The sequence below is a fragment of the Euprymna scolopes genome, chromosome 19, assembly GCF_053919585.1.
Source record: "Euprymna scolopes isolate OS-2025 chromosome 19, ASM5391958v1, whole genome shotgun sequence".
Classification (NCBI taxonomy): Eukaryota; Metazoa; Mollusca; class Cephalopoda; order Sepiida; family Sepiolidae; genus Euprymna; species Euprymna scolopes.
In genome coordinates this window covers 74459045-74483442 of record NC_136500.1, presented here as the reverse complement: position 1 = coordinate 74483442, position 24398 = coordinate 74459045, and the positions used below count along the sequence as shown (strand labels likewise).

The window sequence follows — 24398 nt, the reverse complement described above, 5'->3', positions numbered from 1 at the left end:
TTGTTAATGTGAATGATCGCTTGAATTATCAGATTGTTTCTGCAAGAAATTGTTTCAAATTGATCACGGAGAACAAGGCTCACTCTCTCCAACAGGTAACTCTTCAACAAACGCTGTTTTTGAAATTATGTTTTGAATGGGTTATTTCAATGCACTTTGAAACTAAGATTTTTTTTTTTAATGATTCCAAACAAACCAAAAGAATCCTCACCCGTTCCATATCTATGCAGTTAGCTGGAAGATTTCTGCCAATGAATACAATAACAGGACGACCGTGTCGATCCACCCCTGACTGGTATATACATTGAAGTTGAGCAATATCTGTTAAATCTTCTTGTTTTGCACGCAACAAAAATCTGTCATATCTAAAGAAAAAATAAATAAAATAAAAATTTGAATCTAAAAAAATTAAAAACTGGTGGTTCACCAATAATCAAATATTTTATACTCTAAAAAGATTAAAAATGCCCGCAGAGAAATATTAGTTTTCAAATTGAAATATAATTGGTTTAGGTGTATTCGAGCAGTACCAAATTTCTGGCCATGGAAAATTTAGATCATGTGTTATTTTTTATGAGGTAAGCTAAAAAATATGTACCTCGTCTGAGATTATTAGGTGCTATTTTATCAATAGATTTTTTTTTTTTTTTTTTTTTAACTATAACGTTACTTTTAATAAGTTTCTCCAGTGGGAAAAGAAACATGTCTATAACTTCAAACTGGGATATGTTTATTTTTAATCATTAAATTTTCCAAGGTCAGAAATTTGGGACTACTCAAATACACCAGTAAACGATAATCTTCCAATTCGGTAAATGTGTACATATAATTATACAGACTGTTGAAAGGGATACATTTAGCATGACACTATTTGATGTCACTAAATGAAACAAAGCATCTATTTTCAAACTGAATGGTCTCACAATATTTTTCCATTAAGTATATATATTAAGGGTGAAATGTTTATTATTTCAAATTAATGTTTCAAGCATTTCAAATAATGAATTATGCAATGTGATAAGTTGGCAAAGCCATTAATGCATTATAGACTCTTTAACTATGCAAATTAGATATACAAATAGCTGTGTTTGGGCATTTGTTCTCTACATATATACAGCATTTTATAAGATAATGTAGTATTGATAAAAACACCAAGTCATTTTGATGGTAATTTAGGTATGATAAATGAAAAAGTATTAGGCAAATACCCTAAAACAGCTACTTGGATCTCTACTTTGCATAAGTATTTTTTTTTAAACAGTTTATGTTTGATGTTATTTGTAATTTTATTGGTTTAGATATATATATTAGTGATGGGGCAATTCCAATATTTTTCCCCCGGTTCTGATACAATTACCGATTCAGATTCTTTATAAATCTCTAAATATTTAACTATATAGTTGTATTTTTTCTGATTACCATAAAAACACACATGTTAAATGTGCAAATATTTTCCTAAATGTAAAAACATACTTGTGGGAGAGAATCTATCAATTTTTGCTTCACTGGTGGCTTAAAATCAATATTTATTATTACCAGCAATGGAAGATTTAGCTTTAAACAAAATCAAATAAAAAGACAAAAGAATCGTTTTGGCATGGAAAATCAGTACAAATTTTTCCGATACCCTCAAATATTCCAATTGTTTCGGTTCTCAATTAATCGTTCCAACACTAAGTAGTAGCATTCGTGTGTTAGTCATCCACATACAGTACAATTTTGCTGTATCACAGCGAATCAGTGCGGCTAGACCAACACCTTTCCCTAGCTAGTTTGTTGTTTGTTTGTTTAACCAGCATATGAACCTTCTTTGGGTCATTTAATGCTGTATACAAGATTTAAATTTTTGATATTTTCAGAATCGATTTTTGCTGGGTATATTCGGCCAATGTTTTGGTGTAGTTTGTTATTTGATGGTTTTTATATTTTATGGTAAAGATTTGCTTGTTTTAAGAAATTTAGAATGGTTTTAGGATTTTCTTTATCAAAGAGTTCTTTTAAACTTGTAGCCTTGTAGTAGTGTTGACGAATTCGTGTGAGATCATGACAGTCAAGTAAAAAGTGTTTCACTGTGTAAGGTTCGTGACATGGTATACATTTGGGGGGGGTTCTTCACTTTTTAGTAGGTGGGAGTGAGTTATGTGTGTCCTATCCGGATACGTGATAAGACTACTACTTCTTAACGTGATTTTCTGGTATCTAGAGGGTTCTTTTTAAGTATAGGAGTAATTTGGAAGAGTTTGTTGTTTTGGCAATTGTTCCAATTTTCTTGCCATTTCTTTGTGATAAAAATGTTTATTGAATGTTTGTAATCCGTATATGGGACCTTTATGTCATTTATTTGTAGCTTTAAGGAATTTTTGGCCACCATGTCAGCTTTATCATTTCCACGGAAACCGTAGTGACTGGGAATCCAACAAAAGAAAGTTTTGTGTTGCAGGATAGAATGGATCTTTTGTAACAGTTTGATGAGTAGGGGATTGTTTAATTTTTGATTTTTTATTGTTTCTAATACTGATAATGAGTCTACAAATATTATAAATCTTTTTGAGTTTTGGTTGATGATAATATCTAGAGCCAGGTTTATGGCTGTAATTTCTGCACTATAGATAGAGTTATTTGGTAACCTTTTCTGCTGAATAGTGTTTTCTGAGATAGTGGCACATCCCACTTTGTTTTGATCTTTGGAACCATCAGTGTAAATGTGTGTCCAATTTAGGTAAGTATCCAGAATGTTGCTTAGTTTTTCTCTATAGTCTGCAGGGTGAGTATTGGATTTAGGATATATTGTCAAGTCTAGTATGACTTTAGGTTGATTTAACAGCCAGGGTGGGAGTTCTGGGAGATTTTCCTCGTGGATGCTGATTTGATCTATTGAGTTGTCTGTAAGTGGTTTTATTGTTTCTTCCATGTAGAGACCAAAGGGTTTAATTGCATTTTCTTTTTGTTTGAATAGATGTGTGTAGTTAGGATTGAAAGTGCATTGATAGGCAGAATTTTTGGGGTTTGATTTTAGTTTTAGATAATATTGTAAGCCTAATTTTTCACGTCTCAATTTTAGTGGAGGTTCATAGGCTTCAGCATATAAGCTTTCTGTCGGAGAGGTTTTGAATGCGCCCAGGGCAAGTCTTAATCCTGTGTGATGGATAGAATCTAGAGTTTTAAGGTAACTTTTTCTGGTTAAACCATATATGAAGCTTCCATAATCTAGTTTGGTTCTTATCAGAGTTCTATATAATTTTAAGAGTGATGACCAATTTGATCCCCACTCAGTATTTGCTATAACCTTTAATAGTTGTAGAGTCTTGAGACAGTTTTGTTTTAAATATTTTAAGGGATGACGGAGAGTTTTTTATCAAAAATAAGTCCCAAAACTTTATGTTGATCAGCTATTTAACAGGGTCATTGTGCATTTTTCTATGATTACAGAAATGGACACATTTAGTTTTAGTTGTTGAAAATTTAAAGCCATTTTCTGTCATCCATTGTGTTAGTTTGTTTATGCACATTTGTAGTTGGCGTTCTGAAGTATGAATATTTTTGGATCTATGGCAGATTACAAGGTCATCCACATATAAGCCATTTATCCCATTGTTTAGACAATTTACGATATTATTAATTTTTATATTAAATAGCGTAACTGATAAAATGCATCCTTGTGGGACTCCTTCTTCCTGTATTTTTGTGTCTGATAGGGTGGGTCCGATTCTTACTTTAAAACTTCTATCAGATAGAAAATCTTTAATCAGTATGGGTAGTCTGCCTTTTAATCCAAGATTGTAAAGGTCTTTAATTATACCCTGTCGCCATGTTGTATCATATGCCTTTTCTAAATCAAAAAAGACAGCTATTGCATGTTCTTTTTTAATGAATGCTTCTTTGATAAAGGTCTCCAATCGGACTATGTTGTCCATTGTTCCTCTTTGTTTCCAAAACCACTTTGTAGGTTGGCAATTGAGTCGTTCGTTTACAGATACCAATTCAGTCGTTTATTTATCATTCTTTCAAATGTTTTGCAGAGACAACTTGTCAATGCAATTGGTTTGAAATTTTGTGGATCTGAATTGTCTTTCTCTGGTTTAGGGATGGGGATCACGATAGCATGTTTCCAGCTATTGGGTAGTTTTCCCTTGAACCATATTTTGTTGAGCGTGTTTAAAAGATGTGTTATTGATTTGGGAGGAAGTTGTTTCAGAAACTCAATGTATCTCATCCGCCCCAGTAGCTGTATTATGTGCTTCGTTTATGGCTTTTAAGAGTTCATTTTTAGTAAAAGGATAGTTGTATTCTTCTTTGTTGTTTGAGTTGAAATTTAATTTATTTATCTTTTTTTCTGCATCTTGTTTTATCTTTTGGAAGGATTGGCTGTAATTTTTGCTGGAGGAATTGTTTTGAAAGGTTTCAGCAAGAAGATTCGCAATACTTTTTGTCTCCGTTATTTTGATGTTGTTTTGTAGGAGATGATTTAGAGGGGAGGGTGAGTTTTTACCCGAAATTTTCCTTACCATGTTCCACACTTGTTTGGGGTTTGTATTCCAGTTTATTTTATTTATATAGTCTTTTCATGATGTTCTTTTTGCTTCTCTAATAACTTTACGAGCCACTGCTCTTTTTTGCTTAAAAAGGTTTAACTTGTACTTTGTTGGTTGGGAGTTGAATTTTCGTAAGGCAGCTTTACGTTGGTGAATTGCTTTTTGGCATTCATTGTTAAACCAGGGTCTTTGTTGTTTGTTTGTTCTGCTACTTTTAGGTATATATTCATGTGCAATGGCTAGTAAAGTTTTAGAGAAGTATTCTATGGATTTATTTGGGTTTTCCTCCTCTGAGAGTTTTTGTTGGCATTTTTTTTTATATTCCTCCCAATTTGCTTTTTTTTATTTTCCATTGAGAGAGATGGATTTTTGTTTCTTTTAGATTTGTTAAAATCACTGGAAAATGGTCGCTACCCCATGAATCTTCTAGAACCTTCGAGTTATAGTCCATGAGGATAGTAGGGTCACACAAAGATAAATCTAATGCTGAGTAGGTGCCTGAAGCAGGATGAAGGTATGTGTTGGATTTATTGTTTAATATACACAAGTCATTGTCGTTAATTTTTTCAAGATTCTTCCCTTTCCTATCCGAGTATGCAGATCCCCATATATCGTTGTGATTATTGAAATCACTTAACAGTAAGAAGGGTTTGGGTAACTGATTTATTATTTTGTTCAGCTCTGCTTCGTCTATTGGATCTTGGGGTGGGATGTAGATAGTGCAGATATTTATAGTTCTGTGTAGTGTGGCTGCTGCAGCAATGGCTTGAATATTAGTGTTTAGATCTATTTTGCTTTGTGGGATATTATTTCTAATAAGTATAGATACTCCTCCAGAGGCTCTCTGTTGGGTATTGTGGATGTGATTGTATTGTTTATAGTTTTTTTATATTTATTTTATCTTTTAAAAAGGTTTCTTGAAGACATATGATGGCTGGTTGATGGTTTGTTATAAAAAGTAATAAGTCATTTATGTTGGGTTTTAGGTCCCTGCAGTTCCATTGGATGATTTTTTGAGTCATGATTAGATTTTATGTATTTGTTTTTAACTTTTGTTAGTTGTTGGTGTCTGATCTTCGATCTTCCATGTCCATTTCCTCAAATCTGTTTTGGATTGAGTCTCTTGGTCTGGAAGATGAACGTGGTCTGTTTATTTTAGTTTTAGCTTCTTTGTTGGTTGGTGGTTTGTTTCCTTTTCCTTCATGGGCACTTTTTGGTGTATTTCTTTTTTTTTTTTTCGGTTAGAGGGGTTGTTTCTGTGGGTGTTGTAGCACTTTGGGGTTTTGTGGGTCTTTTGGGTTGAGTTTTGGTTTGGGAGTTTTGTTCAGTTTTGTAATCTTTATTTTCATTGTTGATTTGTTTTATAGCTTTTTTGAATTCTTCCATTAGTTCCTTTACTTCATTGAGTAATTTAATGATGTCTTCTGACTTGATGTTTAATAGGTCTGCTTTTGTTGTTTGGTTATTTGGTCCGGTGGTATGTTGTATGTTTTTTTTTGTTATTTCTGAATATTTTATATTTCCAGCTAGGTTATGAGCTTCTTGGAAGGTTATATTTTTTGTATATTTTATTTTAATAATTTCTTTTTCTTTCTTCCATTTGTCGCATTCTTTTGAATTTGCACTATGGCCTTTTTGGCAGTTAATACATTTTGGATCTTTTTGGCAATCTGTGTGGGTTTCATTTTCTCCACACCTCATGCATACTGGAGAGTGTGTGCACCGGTCTCAATGATGTCCGTACCTTTGACAGTTGTAGCATCTGGGAGGGTTTGGTAAGTACGGTTCTATATTGATTTCTTCATATCCTATTTTGATGTTACTCGGGATTTGATGGGTATTAAAGGTTAGAATATAAGAGTTTGTATCGATGGTTTCATCATATTTTTTAATTTGGATCCTTTTTACATCGGTGACGTTTTGATTTTTTAGATAAGTTTTAATTTCTTCCAAGGAGCACAGTGATAGTTCTGAACTCCTGATTACTCCTTTACTAATATTCAAAGTTTTGTGGGGATAGATTTTTACTTTTTGGTTATTAAAAAGTCTCCATTTAAAGATTTGTTATTTGCTTTTGGCTTTCTACTTCCACTAGTAGTGTGCCGTTATTTAGTTTTTTGACCATTTTTGGTTTGATACTCGAGAAAATTTTCTCTATTTTGAAGAGGGACACTTTTGTTATCGGTTTTCCTTCGGTTGCTTCAATGATTATAAAAAAAGGTAGATTTTGCACAAGATTTTGGTATTGTGATTCTGTTTCTGAATCTGAACTAGATTTGTCTGAAACTTCACAATGGTTTCTTTTCTGAGGCTTTTTATTTGCCATTTAAATATTTTGAATTTTTCATTTCTCCTGCTCCCCACCCGCCTCGGAGCCCTATTTGGGAAGTGTTGGGGGGGGGGGGGGAACCCATTCGCCCCAACACAACAAGGATACAGAAGAAGTATACTCTTCCTGCTGATGGACTCAAGCACCCGTGTTTCTTTCGTCCTTTCTAATGGCCTCATTTCTAGAAAAGATGTTGGTTTTCCAGCCGTGTTTTATCCATTCTTCAACAAGTTGATTGACCCTCCAGCCACCGCTTACTAAATCAGTTTTTGCCTAATGTGGGGAGTGTGAGCGTATTTTCTTGTTGTGTTTGTCTGATTTAGTGCTAGTCATGACCAACCGATTGATTAGATCGGGCCTATCCAACCACATGTCTTAACCCAAGTAAGGGCCAAAGTGGTGTGTTGCACCTCATGTCCTAATAGGACCTTGAACATGATCTGCTCAACCACCAGGATCCCGTCCTTAGGCATTACAGGTTGCCACCCACGGTCAACAGGTGGCCCCATTGAGAGACTTTTACTCTCTGCATGGGAGCAGTCGGTGTATTCTAATGCCCCACCGACAGGGACAGGGCTGGTTGGGAAGTAGGGGAAGAAAAAAAAGGCGGGGAGGGAAGGGAAATGGCTGTTTTTGTTTTTGTAGAACACAATTAAGTTTTACAAAAGAGAATAGAAAAACAAAAAGGAACATCAATGTAGGTGCATTTCGTCTCAGGAAGTCAATAGACAGCCTGATCTGGCAGCACCAGCTTTCCCTAGCTAGAGATTGAACCTACAACCATTGCGTTTGATAGTCAGCAGTTCTAACCTCCAGCCAATGGGATCGGTGCTCGCAAACGCCCTCATCAAATGTCTATTTAAATAGACACTCGCCAACCGCTTTTACAGTGCTTGTGCTGCTTGCTTATTTACAAACAAATAGCAAGCTTTACAGGTTCATTATCCCTTTGCAAAGTTTTCTACCTGAAATACTTGCAACATTAATTTTAAAAATATATTTTGCTTACTCATTCATTCATATAAATAAGCATTAATATTTTTGGTAATTTCAATATAAATTTATTAATCTTTTAAATGTGACTAAAGAAAAAATCAATTTGCCTTTTTCATTTGCAATTTAGAAAATAGATTGCAAAAAAAAAAAAAAAAAAAAAAAAAAGGAACATTTAAGCACAAATGCTAAATATTTGTCCGATAAATTAAAGAATATTGCTGAGCAGAAGTATTTGTTATCATTAAATTAAAAAAATAACAATCTGTCCTTTTACAAAGTTAATATGTAAATTAGTTTAACTTTGCAGCCAATACCGTAACTACATGAGCAGTATATGAAAAAAGATGGTGCAGCTATTGTTCAAAGTCAAATTAACTTGAAATAGCATGTTTTAACTTTGTTAGAAAATGGTCTAACTTTCATATTTATTCAGTCATTCTATTACTTCAGCCACTAGAAGAAAACATTTGCGACTGCTATTATCACCCTTGATGAGAATGTCACTGTGCACATAGTTCTTATTTAGAGGACAAACTCTTATTAGTTATTAGATATAGATACTGTTATTTTAGAATCCAGTTCGTTGGGAGGGGGGCAGAGTTTTAAAATCTTTATAATTAGATGTAATTATATTTTCAATTTGATTAGGAACAGCTGAATGAGAAATCTTTATTGTATTTTTATGTAAAATTGAATCTGTTGAAATTACTTTACTTACAATCTGGCTCTATCTTTTTCTAGTTGTTCAGATGATGGTTTTGCCTGCAGTGTGCACAGTCTCTGTTTGTCAATGTCTTCCTTCATCACAGCAAATTCATGACATCCGACAGCAGGGCCATCAGGTGAACGGAATTCTTTGTTTAAGTCAACCGTTTCATCAAATTCTCGTCCTAAGTTTTCTGTAAAAGAAATAAAAATAAAATTTTAATTCCAAACTGTAAAAGAGAAATAAAAAAAACATTTTTCAACAATGAAGAATTGTTACTAAAATGGAAATTTTGAGTCAGTATGTTTATAATAAAAACTAACAATTTCCCCCTCTTTCACCATTCAATTTAAATCATTTTTCTTGTGCCTGGAGGTCAGATGTTTCACTCACTATTTTCTATTGGTTAATCAGGTCAGCTATCTCCACACTTCACTCTGTATGGTCTTGTTCAATTGTTTGCTTCCAAATTTTTCTTGATCAGCCAACCTTCCTGCAATTCAAGACCTCTATACTTCTGCAACAGCTTATCAAGAAGTCTCTACATGACCTTACCAGTATCAGGAATATTATTTCAAAATGACTGACTAAGCATTATATATATATATATATATATATATATATATACACACACATATACATACATATACACACACACATAAGTGTCATTAAATTTAATAAATCAGTATGACAAATTTCTTTTAAAAATATTTTGAATTTTAATTACAAAGAAAAAAAAATCTCTTATAAAAACATAACTTGTTTATATTTTTTTATGGATTTTAGAAGTCCATAACCCGAAAATATTAACGACTTGAGGAAGATCGATACAATTGAAAAAGACATATTGCCAGGAAAAATAGAGAGTAAATACGACTTACTTTGCTGAAAGTACTTAGGAGCATATAGCTGCAACAAATAAAAAAAAAGCCATGCAAAGATGGCAAGCTGTCTGGGAGTCTAAAATGACTGCAACCATGAAAGGTGTGTTTGGAAGAGTTGCATAAACCATGCTAAGATCAAGGGCTAGTCGGACAGTGTTAGACAATATCAGACTGGTATGAAAGCTATCCAGGAAATAGGAAAAGTTTAGTTCTGAATTTTGCATGTGTCTTTTCTAAACTTCTGGATAAGGGAGGGCATTCTCTTATTACTCAGTATAATTCAAGGGAGATAACTGGAAAACAGTTTAAGAAGGATTAAACCTGAATATTCTGAGAAGAAAAATAGAACAAACATGAAATTGTGAAAAGATTTCTACTTACTGAAGGCAGCAAAAGTTGGTTTGTCAACGATTCGAATTTTACGTTCAGCAATGACTGGTTCTCCATCTTCATTACCAATGTCACTCGGAAGATATTCCTTAGCTTCCTCCTCTTCTTTCCAATTCCGAGGAAAATAGAGTGGCATTAGACGTTGGTAGGTTTCCTATAAAAGACGAAGGAAAAAGTGTTTTTGTAAAAGGATTGTTATTTTTTAAAAGTACAGGATGACCTCAGCCTCACACTTTAGAAAAAGAAAAATGCCACATGGCATCTCTACTTATACATAAAAAAGGCACATTTTGTGTGTAGGTTCATTCCTTATGGACTCTAAAACAGCTGGACCAATTTTTTTTTTAATTTCACATAAATGTACTTAGTCTGCAAGTGTTCTTAGATAGGTCTTGTAATAAAATGCTTCTGGTAAGTGTCAAGAATTGATAATCAAAAAAAATCTAACTAAAGGAACAGTCCAATTTTGAACAAAGTTAACACTCTTATAAAGTCTAACATCACAAGTGCATTTGAGAACCAGAAGCACCCAGCATATAAAATCAACAGTATGTTCTTTGATAAACAGAGGCATGTTTGAAATGAATGGTTCTGTTTAGAGCACAATTGAATCATGATACTCAACTCTTGAACTTTTTAATTCAAGCTATTATATAAATTTTTTTTATAAAATCAACAGTAGGTTCTTTACAGTGCAATAAAGACTACAATGTATTGATTGAAAAATGGGCAATTTCACAGATTTCAATGACAAAAATATTGTGTGGAACATTTTTTGATCCTCATTCAATTTCAAGCAGTGTCAGGCTTTCCTGCTGGTGTGTGTGTATACATATAAGTGACCTTGTCTGTGTGTGAGGAACGGTCTCTACCAAACTACTCAGCAGGCGTAAGTCTACTTAACGTATATTTTCTATGTATGCGCAAAAATACATTTATACGTTTAACATTATTTTTAATGTTTTGACATGCATTTGGACTTAGCTCAGATGGTAACGAATAACACTGGAGAGCTATATGTTTTGGTTTCGATTCTAGCTGATGGCAGTAAAGTCATTTTTTTTTTTTTTAACTTTTGAAATTATGTATAAATACAAAATCTGCATAAATTAAAACATATTTAAGCATATTTTACCACTGGGCAACACCAAGCGGCCTACTAAGCATTAATAAAATTCATTTTTTTTCTGTAATACACACCGGGATATAACGTACAAAATTGTCAATAACTGACATACTCCTTTTTTTGGCACTACCCTGATTTCGGCTGTAATTACCCTTCAGTTCTGGAATAATCTGAGGATTATTTTTGATAGACATTATTTTTGAGAACCCCACAGATAAAAAATATCTAGGGCGTTTTACAGTCTGGCGAGTTTGAAGCTCATTCAGGATCACACTTCTTACTGATGAAATGATCCCTAAAATGTCTCCCCTCTCACATACTATTGTCTAGAAGTGTAAGCCATTTTGAGTTTCAGATGGTTCGCTGTTACACACAAGTCCTGGGAGGTGACTTGTTTGTAGTAGACAGTTCGACAGAGCAAAATATTCTTACAGTGTCGAGACGGAAAAGGGCACGTGAAATTGCTCCAGAAAAGGTTTAATATTTATGAAGCAATTCTGGTTTCTGATTGGTTGGTTGGTAGCAGAACGTGAATTAATTTGATTCGTCAGTTCTTAGCAGCATCGTTTATAAATAGAATCGTCCGACTGTGTGGGATCATACCCCATTATACTCCAAAATATTGCAACATCCTCCCTATTTTTTTATAATGGGGAAGTCCTTTGTGTTTGTTCTGCTCAAAAATATATATTTTTATATTCACTTAGACATAACAAAAATTAGAAATCATTTGGATCTTAGAATTTTAGCATTTAAAAAGACGCCATTTTTAATTGTGTTCAAATGTCAAAAAGGAAAATTACAAAGAGTTTTTTTTTTTTTTAATTTTTTTTTTTTTAAGCAAAAGTATTAGTTACACATTAGTAGGTTAAAGTGTTAATACAAATAAAATGGATACAGTTTAACGTCTTGTCCAGAACTATTTTTTTTTTTTTTTTTTTTTTTTTTTTGATATATAGGAATCTATATACATACAGGGCAGTGAAAAAAAAAAAAAAAATTCAGTTGAATTCCCCAACAAGTTTTGAGAAAAAACGTAACTTTATCCTTGTTGCGGGTTTCATAAATACATCAGCGATATTTTGTTCTGATGATATGTAATTCAAAATAATGGATTCCTTTTTTATCTTGTTTTTTATGAAATGGTATTTTATATCTATATGCTTAGATCTTTGGTTGATTATAGTGTTCTGTGCTAAGACTATACTGGCTTGATTATCACAATTAATTACTACGGGGCTTTTAATTAATTCTGGCTCTAAAATAGTCTTTAGGATATTTTTAAGGTAGAGTGCTTCCTGGGTCGTGTGTGTGATCGCGATAAATTCTGCTTCACACGTAGAGAGATACAATCTGTTGCTTTTTTAGATTTCCATGAAATAATAGGCCCATTTTCTGAGAGTTTGAAACAATATCCAGATACACTTTTGCTATCTTCGTCGTTTGCCCAGTCTGAATCCGAAAAACCTAATTTTAGGGGATTTCTTGATTTTCTAAATACTAACTTCTGTTCTTTAGTTCCTTTTAAATAACGCAGGACTTGTTTAGCTCTGTTTAAATCCTTCATTGTCGGTCGTGATAATTTTTGTGACATTTTGTTACTGTATAGCATATGTCGGGTCTGATCGCAGTCATTAAGTATATAAGACTACCTATAATTTCACGGTATTGCTTATCATTTATTATTTCAGATTCTGTGTGTATATTTTTATTAATATCATTTTCGACCGGTGTAGAGCGTTTCTTGCACTCTCCCATTCCAAATTTTAATAGTATTTTGTCAATGTATCGCGATTGATTCATTGTAACAAGTCCTTTGCTTTGAGTAAATTCTATCCCCAAAAACCAGGATATTTTGCCAAAATCGGTCATTTTGAATCTTTTACTTAATTTGTTCTTAACATCAGTTAACATTATGTCACAATTTGATGCGATTAAAATATCATCGACCCACAAAACCAAAATCAGTAGTTTATCGTCTTTGTGTTGGGTAAATAAACAGGGGTCTACAGCGCATTGTCTTAATTGTTGTTTAATAATATAATCATGAAATACTGTATTCCAACGCTGAGCACTCTGCTTTAGACCATATAATGACTTGTTAAGCCGCCACACACTATTTTTATTTTTCATTATAAATCCCTCTGGAGGGGTAATATAAATTTCAGTCTATTGGGGCATTCAAATAAGCATTTTTATGTCCATTTGATGGATGTTTAGGTCATATTGTGATGCGATTTACAGTAAAATTCTGATTGTCGTTAGGTTTGTGGTCGGTGAAAACGTAGAAAAATATTCTATACCGTAAATCTGAGAGCACCCCTTAGCAACAAATCTTGCTTTGTACTGTTCTACGCCTGATGCTTTACTCTTTTTTTTGTAAAGACCCATCTGGTAGAAATAACATGTTTATCTCTTGGGAGAGGCACTACCGTATAGGTATCATTTTCGCTTAAGGCATCTATTTCTTTTTTCATGGCAATTTTCCATTCATCACAATGTTCTGAATTAATTGCTTCGTTAAAGCTTTTTGGCGCATTTTCCATTGAATAGCTATAGTCGATTTGATAATCTTTTATATTGTCAACCACAAAAAAATCGGGTCGTCTTATTTCTTTTGGGATATCTTTCGACTTTATCATCATCATGGACACTCCGTCTCCATTTTTATTGTTTTCGTTTGTTTTAATTATTTGAGGTAATATAATTTCATCTTCATATGACGGGTTTTCGTCTATAAAATTAAACGTGTCTGAATTTTACACACCGGATTCTTTTTATTTTATTTTTTGGGGGAAAAAATATTAAATTGACTGGACTATTTTTATCGTATCCAAGAAATATACCTCTGTCGGCTTTAATATTCAATTTACTCTTTTTCTCTATATATGCAAAGCAAGTTGAACCAAATATATGCATTCTGCTTAAATTTGGTTTTTTACCGCAAAAAGATTCATATGGAGTTTTAGATAGTGTTTTGTTAAAGCACCTGTTGCGTATATAGGCTGCCGCCATAAGTGCATACGTCCAGAGGTTTTTAGGGAGTTTTGATTCAATGAGTAGGCATCTTGCCATTTCAAAAAGTGTCCGCCACGCACGTTCAGCAGTCCCGTTTTGGTGTGGCGATCTAGGAGCTGATGTTTCATGCCTGATATGATGGTTAATTAGTAAAAGTTCAAAGTCTTTATTGGTGAATTCCGTACCGTTGTCAGAGCGAATACACTTGATTTCACTGTAGGGAGCCATGTCAGCTAGATATTTTTTAGTTGCTAGCAGGGTATCAGATTTGTTCTTTAAAAGTAAACTATTATTAAACCTGAATGGTCAACTACGAAATTCAACACATATCTATAATGTTCTCTGGCCATAGGTTCCAGGGGACCATTCAAGTCACAATGCACCATTGATAGGATTTTTTTGGCCTTCTTGTCTGGTATCTTGCTTTGATAGTTTGTCATTTTCCCTTGCGTACAAACATCGCAGTTGAAGTTTTTTGATTTTTGTATTTGCATTCCATCAACTACAGTCGGCAACTTTTTGATATCAGGAATATTGCAATGTCCAAGAATTTTATGCCATGTCTGTAGATCATGGCAGGCGGTTTTTGATGGGACTACGCTATTTAAATAATATAGTCTTCCATTTTCTTTAATGTTGAATACAGTTCCATTCGGGTATACCAGTTTTGATTTATTGGGGCTAACGTTTATATTTGCACCTTGTTTTGTGGCAGCTTGTACAGAAAATATATTTTGTTTAAATTTTGGGATTAGAAGAGCGTTTTCTAGAATACAGAAACATAGTTCACCTTTATTGTTCTTTAGCGAGATTTTAGCATCACCTCTTTTCAAAACGATATCATTTACTCGACTCCTGTCAGCTAGTTCTACAAAATGATTTTGTGGCTTAAAATTGGGGTCAAAATTGATAAAATCAGATTCCTTTATAATCACATGTGCCGTGGCCGCACAATCGACAAGAAAATTATTATTGTTTGTTGAAGCATCAAACGTACACGAAAATAAAAATGTGTGCTTGCTAATAGAGCTCTCCACATTTTTAATGGAGTCACCATTTTGAGTCCTGTATCTACATTGGAAACTCTTGTGATTAGGTCGTTTACAATTATAGCAAATAATTTTTGTACTTTTCTTAGGAAAAAAATTGTTTTTGCCAAAGTTGCGTTTTTTATTCCTGGCTTGGGTATAATTCGATTTGTGTTTTTATGTGTATATTTTTAAATTTCATGATATTTGTGGATTCGTTTTTTTCTGTGATCATTTTTTCCGTTTCTTCGTAACTTCTGAGTGCTACCTTGAATTGGTTAAAAGTCATGGGTTTTTCTTTCTGGGTTATCACAGTGGTAAATGGCTTGAAATCACTCAGTAATCCCTTAAGGACCATGGAAATTAACAGTGTCACTTATAACTTCACCAGACAATTTTAAAGAATTTGCAGTTGTCTCGGCTCTTATAATATAATCAGTAATAGTTTCGGCTTCCATTCGTTTTAGAGAGGTCAGTTCAGTGTATAAAGAAATAATTTTGGGTTTTCCTTTCGATAAATAATCCTCTCTCAATGTTTAATGCTTTGCAGCTGTCGTCCAGGGCTTCTCTCATTACCAGTGATAGACTTCGGTCATCTAAACACTGTATTAATTCCGCAAAGACAGTTGCGTTCTTTTCAATGAAATCGGGGTCGTTTCTGTTTTCAGGTTGTGTTTGAAGTACTTTGTGTAGCTTTTGGATTCGTAGATATCCTAGAAATTTAACTTGCCACAATTCGAATTTTGATTCGGATCCATCGAAATAAAGACGCACGCTGGGCGCATAACCTCTAGAAGTGTAAACCATTTTTAGTTTCAGAACAGTTTCAGATAGTTCGCTATTACACACAAGTCCTGGGAGGTGACTTGTTTGTAGTAGACAGTTCGACAGAGCAAAATATTCTTACCATGTCGAGACGGAAAAGAACATGTGAAATTGCTCCAGAAAAGGTTTAATATTTATGAATAGGTATCCCAAACCAAAATTTTATTTTTATCATATCTAAAAAAAAGTAATGTGGGCATGTAGATTTTTGTAAACCATTTACAAAAATACCAAATTTATTTTGGTAGGTCAATTAGCCATCAAGTTATGATCATTCAAAGTTTGTCGGAAAGTTGAAATTTGCTATCGTGGCCGAGAAGCCAAATTTCATAGTCTATAACTAAAAATGTAAGCTACTAACAAGTGAAAAATCCTTATAAATGTAATGTCATCTTGTAGTAGATGAAAATTAATATAAATTTAGCCAATAAATATTAGATGAAACCAACTTAAACACTAGGCAAAATCCCTCTATCAACGCGAAAACAGTGAAAATACTACACGGAAAGGCAACTTTAACTGTTCATATCAATTTCATTTTAATAGCTAATGTATTGAATCTTCTTAGTATGATTCAAAACACATTAGAGATCAAGATAATTCTTTCTTTTAATTATAAATTGATAAAACCACTCAATTGTGGACCATGTAAAAGCAGTCAAACAAGCAATTTTGTAAAAAGGGCAAAAAAGGTAAAAAAAAAAAATGAGTCAAAAGTATACGTTACTGAAATTGCTGTAAAAATGTAACCATTGAAGTTAGAAGCTTGAAACTTTGCAACTTTACTAATTTTGGGGTGAGGAATTCAAAAAAATGGTTGCCTTGTTTCTAATAACAAAACTTTTTGCCACAGAAATACTTTTACTTTGGGAAATTTAAACTCGCCAAAAAAGCACCGACGACAATAATATTTAGAAATTTTTTATACAAAAAAAAGGCACAAATCATTTTTTTTAAACATTGAAAAACTTTCAACTTAAAAAACAAGTAAGAAAGATATTTTAGGTCTTACTACAATTCCTTTCTTATCGATCTTCTCTCAGAATTCTTTCATAGGCTTCTGCTATGGTAGATATCTCAGGAACCCTCCAAATCCTACCATCACTTGAAACTGGCATTACCTCAAAATCCCATCTGTAGACAAATGCTGACTCTACTTGTGCAATGTCCTCTGATAAAGGCCATCGAAAATAATCTTTTCTACTTTTTGTTTGCATTAAAAATTTTACTACAGTGCTGGATGCAGATATAATATCAATGACTTGGCCAATGTAAAAGTTGGTGTCATAGAAGACAGCTACCCATTGTCCTTGATGTTCATAACTGAAGATATCCTGAGATGGATCTTCATCACAACTGCAGGAGTTATCTGAATGTTCAGCAGATTCACTTAGGGAAGACATTTTTTGTTGTTTTGGTGGAGGTGGAGATGAATCAATTAATTTCTTTTCAAGTAGTCAGAGAGAGCAGCTTCCAGTTGAACTTTAACAACCTTGAGGTATCTCAATTGGTCTTTGAGTGCTTCCAAACCACTTTCTGAAATTTTTTTTTTATCTGTTTATCAGACTTCACTGGACCACCATGCTTAATAACAGAGTTAATAATTCTCTCTTTCTCAGCAGCAGCTTGACGTTCTTTTTCCTTCTTTAATCTTTCATTTTGTGCAATTTTTTCTTGGACACGAAGTTTCACAAGGGCTTCTTGTTGTGCATGTTATTGTCGCAAATGTTTTGCATGTTTTCTGGAGATGCTCAGAATGGATTGCCTCTTTGTTGATGGTATTACTTCCAACCAAGCTGTTGTCCGATTGCGCTTAAGCATATTTGAAGATGATCGATTATGTAGTGATGCATGTCGTTTTGTTTGCATGCTAAAATCTAAATCTCCAAAGGCATGCTCACCTGACAGATTTGTTAAAGGGCAGCTCTTCAAGGCATCTCTCGTCTCCTGATCTACATCTTTTCCAAAAACACCTCCTTCTAAAAAGTCATGCAACTGGTGCTTAGTGACAATGAGGAACTGAGTATCTTGCGCAAACATTCTAAAACAAGTTCAGGGGCCGTGAGACTAATAGAGAGACACATTGCCTTCCTCAAAGAATTCCCCATTAAATACACCTTTACAGTCAGATTTTAATAACAACTGGGGATTGTTGATCCGGCATTCTAAACTTAGAGCCATTTTCTTGATATAGTGATGGAAGTCAACATACTGAACAGTGCTGTTAACAAGTTTCCAGAAAGGTTTGGTCAAATTAATGTTCAGCAAACCAACTGCAGCAAGTAGGGAATGTAGTCTCTCATCAGAAATGTCAGCCAAAACACTCTGTAATTTCATATTGCAAGATGTTGCAAACACAGATAAAAATAATTTTATGTGCTCTTTATGGTGATATATTGCCAGGGCATTTTCAAATAGAGAATTAAACCTATTTGCCCGATAACTTGTGATTTGAGATTGGTACCCTTCTTTGCTGCAGAATGCCAGCCATTCTGTCCTGGAGTCCTGGACTCCTGCAACCACTTTTATTGTTTATGAGTGTATGTACGGGTGACGACAAAAAAAAATTAATATGCGTTCTGTCACAATTTCTGTTAATGCTGACATAAAAAGTTTTTATGTAATCATTTTCAAATTTTAGGACAAAATAATTTAATATATTTGCTAATATATAGCCTTGGAACTGAGTTTTTATATTTAGTCAGTTTTTTTCTACAAAGCGTAAATGTTGACATGTTTTACGAATCCAAAACAAAGAAACAAAAAATAATAAATAAATAATGCTTATTTTAAGTAATTTATTTTAAATAATTTTTTTTTAATTCTCTTTTTTTTTCATAATTAAAAAAACTTATGTTTCTGAACAATAACAAAAGCATATACTTTATCGTCATAAGTCACTAGCCGAACGTTTTGTTTATGGAATTTAATTAAAATAATTTAACAATGCTAAAGTTTATCCAACCGAAAAAAATAAGTTTCCATCAGTCCCACACAACTAAAAATGTTTTGTACACGGTTTTATTAATTAATTTAATTAAAATAATTTAACAATGCTGAAGTTTATCCAACCGTAACCGAAGGAGAAAGCGATGAAAGAACATATGAAAGTTTGAAAAAAGCTATAGAAAATAAACTGGCATTATTTTTTTAAATTGTAAATTTTCATTTTTTTTAATGACGTTCTAAAAATATTAATTAAAAAAATATCTTTCTATAACTTTTAAATAATAAAGAAAAAACAAACTCACCTAAGAACTTTGATAAGACCATAGTGAAACGAGTTGTTTGTTTATGTTTTTTTCGTTCAGTCAGTCAGTACGTTGTGCTGCTGTGTGGCTACTGGCTAGCTGACAGTTGATAATTGGTCTCTCTGGTATTAAGTTGAAAATCTCTGTAGGTACCCTAACTTTTATTAGTGTGCGCTCCTTGATTTATGGGGCCATAAACATGACACCAACAGATTATTAAAGAGGAGATATTCCTCTACAAAAGATGCCTTTTTTGGAATTCTTACTATAAAATTTCTTTCATGTTTCTTTCACTGAAGTTTTCAAGTTGGATTTTTTTTTAGAAAAACCACTTATAACCTTTTAATAACCTCACCATGTTATTAAGTGACCTTTTTTCTTTAAAATGATACCATTTTTATATACCTAGAGACTCACAATATGAAGCGCAACAAATTTGAAAAACATCAACATTTTTTTTGTGTAAAAAATAAAGCGACATTTACCAAAATTAGAGGCATAACTTGAAAAATCCTGAAAAAAAATCTATTAAAGACACAAGAAAAAGAATTATATATCTATAAAGACAAAAGATTAAATTTTATTTAAATCAAAACCATATCAAAATAACCCAAAAAACAAACGAGATATCGCAAGTTGAAGTTAAGGGAAATTTTACTTTATTTACTAGTTTTCGCACCTAAACTAGGCCAGTTTGGAATACCTATTATGAAGCAATTCTGGTTTCTGATTGGTTGGTAGCAGAACGTGAATTAATTTGATTCGTCAGTTCTTAGCAGCATCGTTTATAAATAGAATCGTCCGACTGTGTGGGATCATACCCCATTACAAGTCCAAAATATTGCAACATATTGAATAGCTATAAAATAAAGACTTGATTATTCACAGCTGAAACTTGATAGACAAATCAATATAGACTGAAGTTTATTTGTATCAAATATGATTGGAATGGAGAAAGGATACAACAAAATCTACTAAACTTTTCAAAAATTGGCTCGGAATGCTCATTATTGTTATGCATTTTGCATTAGAAAAAAAAAAAAAAAAAAAGACTGGTCCCTATTTATTTGCCTTTATGAAGGCAAAGTTAGTCAAAAGAGTCGCTTTTTTATGAGGGGGATATTCAGCACCTGAAAATGTGGCACCTTGGATGGGCAAAAATTACAAATTTTCAGTCAAGAAGGATTTCCTTTAACAAAGATATAAAAACACATACTACACCTTGATCCTAGCTCAAAGGGCAAGGCTCATGGTGTTTTGGGATGAGTTGAAGGATTTATTTTTATCTCCCTCCTCTATTAACAATAATAATATCAAATCAAATGAAAGCACTTACCATCATTTCATTTTCTTTACATGCAAAGATAATCGTTTCAAAATTAGGACCAAATTTTTCTAGAAATCGCCGTACCGTTCCTGATTTAAAAAACAAAAAGTAAAAAATGTAAATCAAGTATTAAATAATCAAACTTTAAAAAAAGCAATTTGTGATAAGTAGAACATTCTTGCTATAGTGACAAATAAGTTATCATTTTTTACTCATTTCTAGCCAACGAGGGAATGCATTCTACTTCTGGAAACCAAAAACATATCTAAATTCCACCCACATGCAAATTTAGAACTGATTTTATTATTCGTCTTTTCTGACTGATTTTCCAGACCAGCAGATATGCTTCGTTTGGCTTCCCATCTTAGCATCGTCTTCATAATTCTGATGCTGTTCCTGTTAGATGCCTTTAATAATTGTAGCAGTTTAAAACTCCCTTCTGGTTGCAGTTAGACGAAACATCCAGAATCACTCCATCTTTACATATATTTTTCTTCTGGTCACATTTACGACCATCATATTTACTTGTACATTAGTCATTGCATGTTTATTTGTATACTGTGAAAAACAAACTAATAAAAAGGGGGTCTATTTTATTCACAGAAATATTTCCTATCATTTTAAATTGGCAAATAATTTTTATATAAAAACAATTTACATCTTTAGTTTTATTTTTAATACTAACATAAACGGAATTGTATAGACAAATGTAATGCCAATAATATCTATTTTGGCCATTTTTTCTTTTTTTAACTTAATTTGAGAAAATTCGACAGAAGGAGACTTATACCGATATTGTAACAACTGATTGTACTACTACTATTACTAATAATTAATTTTCAATCCAAGTTTGCTTGCATGGAAAGTCTACAGTTAAGCAAGGATTACAAAATCTTGAACAACACCTCTCTTGAACTGGTATCGTTTGAGTTCAATGACATGGGAAATTCCAGTATGACGGGAAAAAATATTGGGATAAGCAGAGAAAGACGGATGTTATTTCAGAGTTTTCTTTCTCCTAGACTAGTTGGAACATGCAGGTGTTGATAGCTGAGTATATCCTAGTATATTCATAGCCAGAGGGAAGATATATGAACTCATACATGGGTATCATTGAAACCGAGTTCTGACAAATGGAAAATGCTTCCAGTTAAAATAGATAAAAATATTTTCCACAACTCATTGGGCCTATAAATAGAATATTTGACCTGTTTTACCGGTTTTTTTTTTTTGGTTTTTTTTTTTAAAGCAATGCATGTGTTGGAGCCCTTTCAACTAGGAATGCCACCATGTGTTATTGTGGGTAAAATGAAATCAGAATAAAAAGGGAGGGGGGGGGTTCAATAAGGAAACTAATAAAAAATTACATTTGCATATATGTACATTTATTTCTCAGAGATGATTTGTCAAAGAAACATAAAAAGCAAGATGGATAAAAATGGGTGAAACTTTATTTAGTTAGGTATAACTATTAGCAAGACCCAAAGGCAACTCGTGGATAAGGTTTAAATGAGTGCCAGTTGGACATTAATTCACCGTAATGATTGGCAACAATGGTGATGATTGGGTAAAATTTAATTAAGAGGGTAGCTCAACAAGAACTTGTTTATATTGAACTTCAAAGCAATCATGTTGTTGTCAGCTGGAAAGCAGATTCGCAGTATTGTGTTTCACAGATGGGCAGTTTTAGTAAAGAAACTTTGCTCATGGAACTTAGACATAATTATTACTAAAAAAGTTCATAAGTTTTAAAACACAAAATAAACATGGTTTGCCAGGGCAAACAAATTATAGAGAACGCATGGGCTATGTAAAATGAATACAACTTTGTATTATCAGAGAATAATTCGGATAATGTATCTTGTAACCAGTAGAAGACCATGCTGAAATAGGTAGCTGTTTGGAGTCCTGTCTAAACTGCAATCAGAGGTAAGATCTGACAACATGGAGTCAGCAGTGTGAAAACCATGTAAAAATGTGGAGTCGAGTGTAAATACATTCAACTAGTTCAGTCTACTACCAGAAAGGGAGCAGACCTTGTTTTGGATTCTCACATATGCAGGTCCTTTTTTTTTTTTTTGTACTTTATTTGAATGCCTCATTCTCTTGTTTCCTAGTATAATTACAATAATTTGAATATGGTTGAAGGAAAATAACTCCTGAATATACTGAACTGATTATTCTATTTTGTGTATATTTATCAATTTAGACACAGATTAGCAGTTAGAAATATAATCAAACAGAAAATAATATCAACTTAAATAAATTGGACCCAGTATTGAACTACATCTTTATCACTAATAACCTGAAGTTTGTCAATTTGCACCTGCATCTCCTTGCTAACATTGCTCCCCAAGGAGTAAGACTGGAAGTTGCTAACCGAGTAGAGATCACAAAGGCCACCAGTGATGAACACCATTGACTTCATGGACATGAACCAACAACCCAATGATATCAAGGAAAAGCTTCCTCAGTTATGTGGAATTCCTAACAACATCTCAGGAGACTGCAGTTGTAGACCAAAGGGCTAGAAAATGGACCTTCCTACTGACATGAAAATTCACCCATCTAAAGCTCTCCCACCTGGGTCCAGTGAAGGACACTCAACCATCTAAAAATGGGAATAAAGTGATCCAAATGTTATCGCCAGTTGGAACTACAAAACTGACAACCATCTGTGAATCTGAAGAGGAGGATCATACAGTGCAGCACTGCCTTGTCTACTCTCTACTTCCCAATTAGTGTAGCTTGGAAGATCTAGCAGAATACAACAATGCAAAGGATTGCATGAGAAAATGTGCAAAACTTGTGCGACCACATGTTTCAAAGACACAAAAGAAAATAAGACATAAAAAATAACTTACGGATAGCAATGTGTGCTCCTTGTTCAATTGGATAACCTCTTTGAGACGAATGGATCGGACAAAATGCTATTGTTTTAATACTATTTTCACTGAAAAAGTGGAGAAAAACTTTTATAAAGTTAAAGTGAAGTTTAACAGATTTATTTTTATTTTTTTTAAAGTCCCTTCAGTCTATAAAAACATTAATTTTTGTCATATTAATCATTCCCCACTTAACAAGAACAAAAGCCACTTAAGGATAAGGGTTAATGAGATTGTCAGCTAATTGGATAGTTGAGCAACACTATGAAAGGTTTAAGAACAATGGCCGAAATGATGAAAGTTAGATTACTTCAGAAGATGGCTTGACAGACATTTGTTCACATAGGACTTGGAAACGGCCATGTTCTAATCTGTAGGGAAACAAGCAATCCTGTAGTAAGATTCTACAGAACAGAAAGAAAATAAAAACCCTCCAAGGAAGATTTTTTTTTTTTACAAAAAGATCACTTACCAAGGCCCAAAGGTCATTCAAGGATAGGAGTTAATGAGTTGGTCAGGTGTATGGTGAAACATTGAGATTTGCAACAATAGTTGTAACTGGTTAGTAATTTATTATTTAAAACGGCTCAAGAATTTGTTTACATTGGATTTAAAAATAGCAATGATATAATCTGCCAGGAAGCACAGACTATGAAATGATATAATCTGCCAGGAAGCACAGACTATGAAAGAAACTTTGCTTATGGAAGTTTCTCTTAGTTATGCAATAAGTATGGCAGGATCAAATAAAGTCTCAAGATTTTTGCAAGAACATATGTGACTGATTTCATGCGCAAGGACATTAAGATGGTAGAGCTTGCTAAGCAACCCATCCAATGATATGTGGGATGTCAATACAAAGGTGTCCAGGATCAACAATCAATCATAATCCATGGTCAGATATCTACTCTGGAGGAAATAAATATCCAAAAATCCTTGATCTTTTTTCTGTTGTTTAGTTGTCCTCAAATAGGAAGCAGAATCCATTTGTGGCCCATATTAAAGATGGTGGATGAAACTCAAAATAAAAATACAATTAGTCATTTAAACTAAAAAACAAAAAAAAAGCATATTTTTTTACATCTTTCAAACTTATTCTTA

General features: G+C 33.2%; 1 protein-coding gene across 1 annotated transcript in view; it reads right to left on the bottom strand.

Annotated features, from left to right (window-relative positions):
• The window catches only part of LOC145239752 (ganglioside-induced differentiation-associated protein 2-like), a 92603-nt gene that overhangs the window by 13634 nt on the left and 54571 nt on the right, over positions 1-24398 (bottom strand). The window contains exons 4-8 of the mRNA XM_080103159.1: positions 23277-23365; positions 20422-20501; positions 9829-9991; positions 8576-8756; positions 212-365 (exon numbers count right to left, since the gene is read on the bottom strand). Coding sequence (XP_079959285.1) covers positions 212-365; positions 8576-8756; positions 9829-9991; positions 20422-20501; positions 23277-23365 — 667 coding nt within the window. The remainder of the gene's footprint in view (positions 1-211; positions 366-8575; positions 8757-9828; positions 9992-20421; positions 20502-23276; positions 23366-24398) is intronic.